The following is a 12,684-nucleotide window of genomic DNA, read 5'->3' as shown; positions in this document are numbered from 1 at the left end:
AGTTGGAATCCGATTGGCTACTATTGGTTATGGCTCAATTTATCCACAGTTACATCACTTTTCAGAAATGCTTACCTGTGAGGATAGCTTAAAAGGCAAATATTGCTGCTACTGTAGCTTTAAGAGAATGACAGAAATGTTTCATTACAAAAGTTAAACATCATCATCGGCATCCTCATGCATGCTGGGGTTTGTAGTTCCACAACACCTGGAGAGCCATCAGTTGCCTTCCTCATCTACATCTGAATAATGAAAACTGAAAGCTACTGTGACATTGGCTGGCAGAAAATGCTGGGACTTGCAGTTCCACAACAGCTGAAGAGCGACCAGCTACCTAAAACATGTAATGTGTTGAAATGGGTGCTGAATAGTCACATATCAGTGCCCATAATTCCTGACTTATTGGGAACAGGGAAATGTTATGACCTCGTCTGACAGTCTGGCTACCTACAGTAGCATGAGTTTTATATTGGCTAGTGTCTGGGGTGTGAACTCCTAAGTGCCTGTATACAGTATACTGTGATTGACTGTGTTTACATCACCGGAGTGTCGCTCTAGGGCTGTATAAAGTGTTGGGCGAGGTGCTGGTCTTAGTATAAGTCAAGATTTACTTAACTTACCTTACAAAGTTATTCTTCATGTTCACACCCTCCAAATACTTCTTCAGGGCGTAGAAATTGTGGACGTATTTCCGGACATAGTAACCTCGCCATCTTTTTTGAATCTTTAAAAATAAATTGTGAATTACAGTGAAACCAATGATACTATATTCAGACCAGTATTTCAATTAAATGAACAATGCTTTGGCAACACCACATTATATATATATATATATATATATATATATATATATATATATATATATATATATATATATATATATATATACTGTATATATACTGTAAAGGTGTTGGAGTTGTTTCATTGGAAATTGTAGTTGGGTGTCATTTGGACTTTGGCATTTGGGTCATTATAGGGTTTGGATATTTTATTTAAACAATTGGGAGTTTGCTTGGGGTAGAGGGTTACAGTTAAAGTAGGCTTGATGGTTAGCCTTGTCATTAGGGCTGGTTTTTCATTCCCAAACCCTAAGTGAACTTAGCAGCTACTGTCTGTCTCCTGTATTAACCATAATGATAATAATAAAACTGTTTTCTACTAGAGCTACAAAATGTTGCAATTTACAATTATACATTTTTCAATAATAAAAAACAACAACATAAAACAAAATATCTACATGTTAGAATGAACTTATGTGAACATAAAGCCATAATATGTAACTATAATATGCTATATATGCTTCAGTTTTAATACAGCATTCGCACAACAAAAGTATAGTTGGTCAGACGATACATAAAGACCTGGGGCCTGATTCATTACGGAACTTAAATTAAGAAGTTTCTTATTTCAGTCTCCTGGACAAAACCATGTTACAATGCAAGGGGTGCAAATTAGTATTCTGTTTTGCACATAAGTTAAATACTGACTGTTTTTTCATGTAGCACACAAATACTTGATAGCTTATTTGTACACTGAAATTTAAAGTTGATATGTGTGTGCTACATGACAAAACAGTCAGTATTTAACTTATGTGCAAAACAGAAAACTAATTATCACCCCTTGCATTGTAACATGGTTTTGTCCAGGAGACTTAAATAAGAAACTTCTTAATTTAAGTTCCGTAATGAATCAGGCCTCTGGTGATCACCCACCCTTCAGCAGGCCAATGCAGCGAGTGCCCCTACTAAAATTCGTACACAACTGAATTAAATCAGTGTCAGGGTTCATCTCTCTGTTATCCGTGTAAGTTTGTGTGTCTACATGTGTCGACAAACTGTTTGTAGAACTGGCGGTTAAGTAATAAGGCTGCATGAACAAATCTAAAAGTGTTCCCCACTTCCTACTTTCTGATTGGCTGATGACTCACACACACATAGAGCATTAGGGATGATCAGCTGACTACAACCCCCTTGTTTAAGACATTTGCTCAAAGCCAACATTTTCAGACTGAATCCCCACATGTGGCCAATTGTTAGCAGCACAAACAACAGGTTCACTGAGACGAGAAAAACACAAATAAAAAAAACCCTTACACCGGCGCTTAGTTATAGTAACTAGCGAGCAGTTACTATAACTATAATTATTGTTAGTACGGTAATACGTTAGCTTTCATGTCTTAACAGCACTAGAAAAGTAGCAGGTAGAATGTGTCTGATTGGCTGTTTCTCTGTATACCTGTTATAATGTCCCCCATTGTCTTACAATTGTATCATGGCAGATCAAAGATATTTTCATGGGTGATGTCATCAACTTTTACAACTCAAACATACGCCATAACTGTAGATGGTGTACAGGTCAGCCCAGAGAGGGGGAAGTAAAACACATCATCATCATCATCATCACCATTTATTTATATAGCGCCACTAATTCCGCAGCGCTGTACAGAGAACTCACTCACATCAGTCCCTGCCCCATTGGAGCTTACAGTCTAAATTCTATAACATACACCCACAGACAGAGAGAGAGAGAATAAAAGACTAAGGTCAATATGATAGCAGGCAATTAACCTACCAGTATGTTTTGGGAGTGTGGGAGGAGACCGGAGCACCCGGAGGAAACCCACGCAAACACGGGGAGAACATACAAACTCCACACAGATAAGGCCATGATCAGGAATCGAATTCAAAACCCCAGTGCTGCGAGGCAGAAGTGCTCACCACTTAGCCCCCTTGCTAACCACTTAGCCACATATTTCTGTACGGTATTTAAGAATATTCAGCAGGCCACAATTACGTAATCTCTGTCAACTATACATTTTCAGTTTATTATACATGAAATCCCAAGGTCCCTTTCCCCAGAATAGCTATTTATTTCAATCCAATTTAGGTAATATTCTGCTTAAGAATTTTCCTACCCAAGTGCCCTGCAGACCATTTATCTACAGTGAAATTCATCTACGCTTTAGTTGCACAATTTGCCAGGCTGTACAAGTCCTTCTATAATCAATCTATAACCTCCCCTATATTCACCCTGACACATAATTTACTATCATCTACGCAAATTGATACATTACTCACAATTCTCTCCTCAATGTCATTTATATAATACATGTTAAATAATAAGGACACCCAAATGAATCCCAATAGGAAAGTATTAGATTTGCATCTGTATAAGATGTTTATAATTTAATACCAGTATATTATGTTTTACATGTTTTGCTGTTTTCAAATTAGACATCTTGATGTCTGTCGACGGCCATATTTCTACTGGTCTATGTCATGCCTGACGTACATATGTCACCTGAAAATCCTTGATGAACAGTTTCAAATCTACCGAAAGTTAGTTTATGTCAATGAGATTGTTCGACCTTAACAAATCAGAATTTAAAGGAGAACTATTAATTGCCTTTTGTTTACGCGCTTGGACCACTGTGAGAAAAATAATGAGTTATGCCTGAAAAAATGGGAGACAACCTCACTGTCAGCAGATTTCACACGCCTGTTGTCACTACAAGAGGTCAACTAGACCTTCAAAAAATGGCAGATAGTCAATTACCATATTTGTAGACGGCGTGTCACTAGCATCGTCAGTGCACTTGTAATATTGACAAAGATGGCAGTGGAGTAATTGGCAGTGGTTGATTGTTTTTACTGGACATTTTCACATCATTATTGTCCTTTGAATATGCAGTTCTTCCATCACAATTACGTAAGACCCTGTATGGAAGTGCCAGAGGTCCTGTAGCTGATATTGAGTAAAATTATTTAGAACAGTCAGAGCAAAGCTGTTTCCATGACAACAGAACACTTGTTGTGGTAAGACAGAAAAAAAAATGTTCTATGTTTGTGCGCTGATACAATCTCCTGGACAGGTAGAACTGCAAGAGTTTGGAAGCTCTCTCTAAGTAGCAAGGTTGGTGCCTGGGGTAGGGGAAAATGGAACCTTCAAATCTGATATTGAGGGCGATTTTCAGGGGAGGGGAGCAAGGGAGGGCTGGCAAATTTTAGCCAGGGGAGGGGGCAAAACTTGACTTAGCAGCCTATTTTAAAGGAAGAAAAATGCAAGTGGCCCAGTGACCCAGCCCAAGGTTGCCCCCTATTGGACTGGCCCTGGGAGCAGATGCCCCTTGCCCCCCATCCCAGACTGCCCACTGGCCCAGGGGGAAGATGCCCCCCAGACCAGCCTGCCCCTGGAGGGGAATATGGCAAACCAGCACCGGTTTACTAATATACTCACAAGCCATTAAGTTGTGATAAGTGATTATTTCAGAATTAGTTCAGAAACAGATGTATAAAATAAAATATATAAATCATTTCAAGAGGACATCTTCTCTGTATGCAATATCTGAAGAAGTGGTCAGATATTAGATAAGCTCACGCAAGCATGTTTTATACACTGTTTAATTATTTAAAGTGATAAAGAAAAATGTAACATAATTTCTTATAATGGTAATAACTGCAACATATACACATTATTTGGTAAATATTGTGCAGTATTTAATACCTTTTTTATTTCAAACTGTGCACAGTTTTATCAAGTTTTTTTTTCCAGTGTATGTCTAGCTCCATGTGCCAGTGATTGTGCATGTGTATGTGATTGTGTCTTTGGGTCAACCACATAAAGCTATCCATATGTTGTTGGAAAATGACCCTCACAAAATTGTTTTAAAAGCTGTTACACACTACCATATTTCTGTAAAATCCTATCACACATTCAAAGTCTCTGGCTTGGACATATAAACCGCCTTTTGACCTGCAGCCTATGCCAAAGCAAGTTTATTATTGGTTTTAAAACATTGTGTTTACCGATTCACAGATCATGTTTATTTTAAAAAAAATAAAGTTTATCAACAAGTTACACAGTTATAGAACTATCCCTGATCTCAGTACAACACAGAATCTGCTATTTGGGATGCGCCATCATGGACCGTAAACACTAAAATTGTACCAGTGATATAATTTACTCATTAATCACTATCAGCTCATGCTGTCTTCTGGAGGACTATTGAAGTAACCAAAATCCAAAAGACATCAGTGCACCAGATTGCTTCTTGCCCATTACCATAAAATGGTCTAATAATCCAGATACTGTGCACGAGTTTGACTTCTGGAAAATACAGGACTTGTCCACTGAAATGTTTAGTTTTTATTTGTTATAAGCCATAACTTCCTATTGGTAATGAGATGATTTACATTGTTATTCATTTTTCTATTGTCTTACGTCAAAAACACAACTTAAAACAATCAGTTTCTCAGCAGAACTAAGGGTTAACTGTACTCCAGAATACAATTACATTGTTGCAACAATGTCAAAAAGTATTAGAAGTCTTGGATGCCTGCCGAGTTCTAATGTAAAGAATACAAAAACCTGAAATCTCTAGCTCACAAGTAGTCAGGCTAGAGACATGTTTAATGTATATTTCCAATTGTGTATAATTTTTTTAATAGTTAAAGGTATTTTTTTTTAAAATAAAATGATATATCTAAAGTTGCTGGTTAGATACACTCTCCAGTAGAGTGCATCTAATGTAGCTGAGCTCTGTGATAATGAGTCACTGGCTCTAAAAGAGGGGGCAGCAATGGATGAAGACAAGAGGTACAAAAGCGCCCAACCACAAAGCCGCTTCATGGTCCTAGGTCAGCGGATTTCAATTGTACAGTGTGAAAAACTTTTTTAATAAAGAGCATTAACACACACTACTGTAGTGTACAGTGCATAGACTTACAATCGATTTAAATGCTAATTTTGCACTGAAGCACACAAACAGTTACACAAATCAATTCATGCCTTGAGTATCACAAAAATATGTTTTGAAACATTCAGGAACATACAGACTGCCCCCAAATCATTATTTTTATATTTTTTATATTGTTGCTATAATCTTTAACTCTTTACATAAAAGCTCATCGCTATGTGTTATTCTTTAGGCTGGCGGAGAGCTGCAGATCTTGTATATAGATTACGTTTGTAGAATTGCTTTGCTATTTGTCAATTTCAATAAATAAACAACTGCACTTAAAATTAGTCTTAATAATAATACCTACTTCTTATTCATAGGGGCATATTCAATTCGGTCACGTTACTCTAGGATTAACGCGTTGTTAGTACTATTACCTTTAATACGGTCACTTAACTTGGATTTTTACTCCCGCCCCCAAGAGGTGTGACCAAAAATCAGCATTAAAATTACCGTACTAACTGTAATACTGCGCACTTTTACCGCACTAACGGTAATAGTGCGCAGGTCACGTTATTCCTAGAATAACGCGGCCAAATTGAATTGGCCTCATATTGTTGTAAATCTGTGATTGATCTATTTTCTCTTAGTATTGTACACAATGCCATATAAAGACACAAGTCTGACACAGATTTGATATTTTTGCACATTCTATATTTTGAATAACCTAACATGATAACAATATACCATATCATCACTATTTCCTGGGAATCCTGCGGTTACTAACATCCATCAAATATAGGATCATTTTGTAAGATAATAACTATTATGAAAATCAATATACAAAGTAAAATATATAATTTTGGGTAGTAAGAAATAAGAATGGTGTATGGGTCAGTTCTTATATAGTCTACTAAATAGAGAACATAATAATAATTATGACTAAGAAATTAATATTTTTGTTATGACATGACAGCGAAATGTTCTTGAGTTAAAAACGATTCTATATCATAGTGACCTTCACAGCAATTAGAAAGTGATGACAACGATTGGAACAAAACAATTATTGTCGTTGAACAGATCATTTTAAGCAAAGTGACTGGTGCTCGGCAGATTACTGCTTGTTAACGGGACGGTTTTAAATGACCTCTCCTGCTAGTCGAATCAATGATGCATGTTCCTCATTAAGTAAAATCTACATGTAAGTGGTCTTATAAATAATGTTTATTTAAGCACTAAAATAAATGACAAAAAAATGAAAACATCAAAGGCATCCACATCTAGAAAGATATATTTGTTTTAAAATAGGTTTTACGGCTGTTGCAGAAATTTGATAGACTGTAATCACTAAAGATAAGATGTTGATTCATATTATGGCCAGATGAATGTTACAGTAATACATTGGTGATTTAGAGATCTGTAGGACTACGGTTATAAAAATGTAAATTCGGGCCACTGTTAAGTAGAGTCCAGGGAGATGACAAAGGCAGAAGGCATTCCCCCCCCCCCTCTCTCTACTTTTTAATTGTAGTAAAACGATAAAAGTATATACCTTGAAAGATCTTTTTATTGTTTAACTGTATATATTCTCGTGGGCAATATCTTGCTATCCCCGTATCTTTATTCAACTAATAAAATGAATAAACAACAGACAAACAAATGAGAACAATGAACAAATGCAGTCAGCTTGTTTAATACCAAGTCTATAATTTAAATAGTGTTGTCTACAGTCTTTTGTGCTTGTTTTATTGAATGTTTAAGTTGTTGTGAGTGTGTTAACCCTTTTAAAGTGAAAATTTTGCATCTGTTCTTAATTATATACAAAGAAGCGATAACTGATGGGAAAATATGTGTATCCTCCTCAAATAGCTCATTGGAGACCCAGTAGGCTAGCAAAGCCTCAATTTGTAGGTAGCCACCATAGATTTCACATATAAAGTGCTACTAGCCAAAAGTGCATCTTACAATAACCAGAAACTTATTTTAATGATTTCAGGATACCAGTGCACATTTTTGGCATGTCCTAATTATTTCATAACTATTATTAAAATGAGTTCATAATTATATCAACATATGTATAAAATTAAATTTATAAATAATTTTAGGTGGACACCTCTTTTGTAAGAGAAAACTATGGAGTATCAGAAGATTGTAAAGAATCTTATAAGAAATTGTCAGGTATTACGTAAGCACATCCAATCACGTTTAATGTTTAATTATTTAAAGTGATTAACAAAAATGTAACACCATTTCTTCTAAAATTAATAACATATACACATTCCTTTGCAACATTTGTGCACAGAAGCTTGTATAAACCACATAATGCTGAAGATTGTCCACATTTCATATAATTGTACTACTTTCTGCAACAGTAATTCTCTGTTGGTAGCCATTAATAACCAATATGGCTTCTTACTGCGGTTATTAACAGGAAGTCTGATGGGCATTGGAAAAAACTAGCTCCTCTATGATTAAATATTATAATAAAGGCTTAGACCATTAATTCATTAGTTCTAATAAGCCCCCGAAACATTTATAAATACGGTACGTATTTATGGATTTAATAACTTGTTTATATTAAAAAAAAAATGCATTTTAAGTTTAGTGATACTTAAAACTATTTTTCTCTGCTTTTTAATGTAATGGTAAAAAATTATTTTTGAAATCTAAATTTAAAACATATAATTTTAAACAATGACAATCATTTTAGTAATAAATCACTGTGCCCAAGCATTAATCGAACATCTACGAGTTAAGTTTGCACTCATTTTCCAGAAAAAAATATATTCTGGAAACTTTACTGATGTTAATGTTTAATGATTTGCTACAATTCTGTTTCATTGTTCTAAGAAAAATATAAATGTATGAAAAATAGCTGGACTTAAAAATGTAGTTTCTCTTATTTTATAACTGTTGAAGGTTTTATTGCACTTTAAATGCATGTTTTATGTCCAGGAAAAGCTTAAATATTTTAGTTTACTGGTAGAAAGTGAGACTTGTACTCTTTGACGATATATTTTTACAACGAAATCAGCTTTAATCTCCAATAATAAAACTTCTTTGGAAATTACCCAAAAATATTATGCACTTTGAATTATTCAACAAAAAGTTACAATAATTCTGTTTTCAAAGAGCCCAGAAATAAAAAAAAAACAACAAACAAAAAACCATAAACAGCAATGTGAGAGAAATTCATCTAAAACATAGTATTACAATGTAAAGGCATTTTGGGGTAGATTTACTAAACTGCGGGTTTGAAAAAGTGGAGACGTTGCCTATAGCAACCAATCAGATTCTAGCTGTCATTTTGTAGAATGTACTAAATAAATTATATAATTGTGTTTATGACAGAGTTAAAGTGGATTCTGAGTTAAAGTGGACTAAAGGCTAGCTGCCCCCAAAACAAAAATAATTACATTTTATTGGAATTAGGTCACCTATAATAAAATACAAAAATGTATTTACTGGCATCTAATAGTCCAAAGATGGATATTCTCTCTCCTACTTGGGACGGGCCTTGTTTAGGATTTTCAAAGCCCCTCCCATTGTACTCTTAAATGCAAATAAGAAGTCCCAATGGGAGGGGCTATAACAAACATGATTAAAGCCCACCAGAGAAAGAGTGATGATCTCCTAGTCAGAACATTAGACGTACCGGGGAACTCTTGATTTGCCAGATTCACTGTTATAAGAGGCGTCTATTCAGATGGGAGCAGAGCCGCCGAGAGGGGGGGGGGAGCGGGTACATTTTACCCGGGCCCGGCCATGCCAGGGGGCCCGGGCCGGGCCCTTGCTGCTATTTTTTGTAATTTTTTGTTTTTATTTTATTTTTTTGTATTTTGCGTATTTTTATTTTTTTTAAAAAAAAATTCCCGCGGGGTAGGGGGAGGGGGGGGGGGGGCGTTGGTGGGGGGAGCTATAAGAAATAAAAAAAAAAAAAAAAAATCAATACTCACGTGACCGCGGCGCCGCGTCCCTCCTCTCCTGTCTTCTCCATTCACACTGACTGTCGGGCGTGACGTCATCAAGTCACGCCCGGCAGTCAGTCAGTGAGGAGCGCCGCAGCCTGACAAGACCAAAGAAGAAGAAAGAAGAGAAGACAGAAGAGAAGAGAAGAAAAGAAAGAAGCTGACAAAAGGTAAGGAAAGAAACTGAGAGGCACAGAGGAGGAAAAGAGAGGGACAGAGGAGGAAAAGAGAGGCACAGAGGAGGAAAAGAGAGGCACAGAGGAGGAAAAGAGAGGCACAGAGGAGGAAAAGAGAGGCACAGGGGAGGAAAAGAGAGGCACAGAGGAGGAAAAGAGAGGCACAGAGGAGGAAAAGAGGGGCACAGAGGAGGAAAAGAGAGGCACAGAGGAGGAAAAGAGGGGCACAGAGGAGGAAAAGAGGGGCACAGAGGAGGAAAAGAGGGGCACAGAGGAGGAAAAGAGGGGCACAGAGGAGGAAAAGGGGGCACAGAGGAGGAAAAGAGAGGCACAGAGGAGGAAAAGAGAGGCACAGAGGAGGAAAAGAGAGGCACAGAGGAGGAAAACAGGGGCAGAGAGGCACAGAGGAGGAAAACAGCGGCAGAGAGGCACAGAGTTATAAAAAAAAGGGGCAAAGAGGCACAGAGTGAATAAAAAGGGGGGAAAGCAGCATGGAGGGCGCAGTGTAGTTGTGATGGGGCTTGTTGCAATGTAGTGTGTGTGCGGTAGGTGGTGGCTAATTAATGGGCGCTATTTTGTTTGTAGGGTGATGGTGAGGCAATTTAATAGTGGGGATTATTAATTTAAGATGGGGTGATTTGGGGCCTATTGAATGTGGAGGTGAGTTTGGGGAGGATGAGGTCTATTTATTAAATGTGACTATGAATTATTTAATGGCAGTGATGGTTGCGGGAAATAGGTATTGCTAGGCTGTTTGCATGACGGGAAATAGGTTTATTTATTACATGTGAATTCTATTATTTTAATGTTGGGGCTGGAGGAAGGCCTAATTATTAATCGTGGGTGCTATTGATTTAACGCTGCGTCTGACTGAAATTTTCTAAATGTAGCCATTTTTTTCCCAAATAGGTCCTTCTACATTCCAAGATCCAGGCAAGCCACAACTAAAGAAACCAGCAGCCTCGGGTGGAGAAAGTGAGAAGAACAGGTAGGACAGAGCAGCATAGTGTGTGAAATGTTGTGATTCTAGTAGGGACAATGCCAATGTTTGGTGAGCCCAGTGGGCGCAGGCCAAGACTGAACTGTTTGTGTACACACTGCATTCTTTGTATACTACACTGTGGTGCTGGATGTCTTAAAAGTCAGGAGTGCTTGGACATATGTGACGCTGTGGTGAATTCAGGACCTAGTGATTTTGATGTGCTAGCTATGCGCCCAACGGTGCATTGCCACGGCCCCAAATGTATGACCACATTCCCGAAAATTTTTGCACCGTCGTTAGGCTAGCCACGCCCCAATGGCGCATTGACACGCCCCTGAATGTATGACCAAACCCGCGTCGTGTTTTTTGCGCCGCCGTTAGTCGGCGCAAAAATTTTTTAGGGCTTACTCAACTATGGGGGGGCCCCATGAGTTTGTTGTACCCGGGCCCTGAATTCCTCTTGGCAGCCCTGGATGGGAGTGATAACATGGAATACTACATATCTTAGCCCGTACAGTTTGGGTGCTACCAAGTCTATTACAGTGGTCGGCACAGAGTTTCCAATGTATGAGGGTCAATTCTGTGTCGGTTCTGTGAATGGTAATAAGGTAAATGCCTATATATTTTTTGAATGTTACCTGTATTATATATCTAAAAAGTTAAAAAAGTAAAAACAAACCTACAACAACGGGACAGCTAATTTATTGATCCAAGTCGGTGACTTGGGGTGCAGGGAAAACTATCACAGAAGTATTGCAGCATGTGACTTCTGGATGATTTTCTCAGTAAACACAGCTATGTTACTTTTCAAGGAATGTGGGATAGACTTTCAGAGAAATATGACAGTGAGCAAACGTTGAAATATATTTTGAAAAAAACAGAGCGATTGTGACATCCAAAAAAACGAGTAGTGGGCAAGTCATCCTAAGGGCTTGTGACTTATTTCTTTCTGGGCAGTAAATATACACGCTGCACTTTTGATGGCCAATTGGATCATTTTAGACGTAATTGGCTGCAAATTTGGTTGGCTGATGACTACATTTGACCATGCATGCAGTCACTTTAAACCTGTCATCTCTGAACAGGTGTATGGGAATCTTCAACGTCTGGTTCATCAGCTCTTATATCCCCTGTATCGAAGAGTTTGTTTTACTATTGTAATCAATCATTGAAGTATGGCTAAAGAAAGAAATTACTATAAGGATTCACCTTGCATAGAACATTTCACTATATTATGATGAATGCGTCCAAGGTGTTTTAAAAACAGACCTATCAAACCCCCTTTGAATTAATTATGGGCCGCATAATTAACGAGTATTAGAATTATTGTTGTACATGGGTAGACGTCTGCTTGTGAGCTGTTAGGGGCTGTGTATTTTTCCTTTTTTTCATACAAATTCTTAAATAAAAATACTGCTGTTTACATTCACAAAGGACATGGAACGAGATGGACAGCTCGCTTCATTCGTTGCAACGGCAATCACTAATAGCATGACGGCCGAAACGAAACAAACAATTGCGGAGCAAGTGAGGAAGAAACTCGTGGCAGAGAAGGTCAAAAACACTACAACTAGTTTTATTGCACTTCCAATAAGATAAAAAGATAGAGGTCTAGAAAAATATCCTGTACTGCATCACTGCCATGGAACTCTGTAGGAGAGAAATGTGGACACCAAAAGATAAATGGGAAGTGGGATTTTTCCTGCACCGTCCACAATAAATCTTTGTTGCAAAGGAAAAAAAAAAAAAGAAAAAGAAAAACATGCTTCATAAAATGGAAACATGTTTGTTCCAAAAAAGAACTGGAGGAACTCGCCACAAGTAAGCTATTATTGCAGCACTAATAATGTATCCGCAGAGGTCACGGACGCAGCAAGGTTC

The 12,684-nt window shown here is 37.5% G+C and overlaps 1 protein-coding gene across 1 annotated transcript in view; it reads right to left on the bottom strand.

Moving 5' to 3' along the window:
* The window catches only part of SPATA17 (spermatogenesis associated 17), a 131,838-nt gene that overhangs the window by 83,287 nt on the left and 35,867 nt on the right, over positions 1-12,684 (bottom strand). Inside the window, exon 5 of the mRNA XM_075200760.1 lies at positions 621-724. Coding sequence (XP_075056861.1) covers positions 621-724 — 104 coding nt within the window. The remainder of the gene's footprint in view (positions 1-620; positions 725-12,684) is intronic.

This window comes from Mixophyes fleayi, chromosome 3, assembly GCF_038048845.1.
Source record: "Mixophyes fleayi isolate aMixFle1 chromosome 3, aMixFle1.hap1, whole genome shotgun sequence".
Classification (NCBI taxonomy): domain Eukaryota; kingdom Metazoa; phylum Chordata; class Amphibia; order Anura; family Limnodynastidae; genus Mixophyes; species Mixophyes fleayi.
The sequence above is the reverse complement of the archived record's forward strand: the minus strand, read 5'-3'. Positions and strand labels throughout refer to the sequence as shown.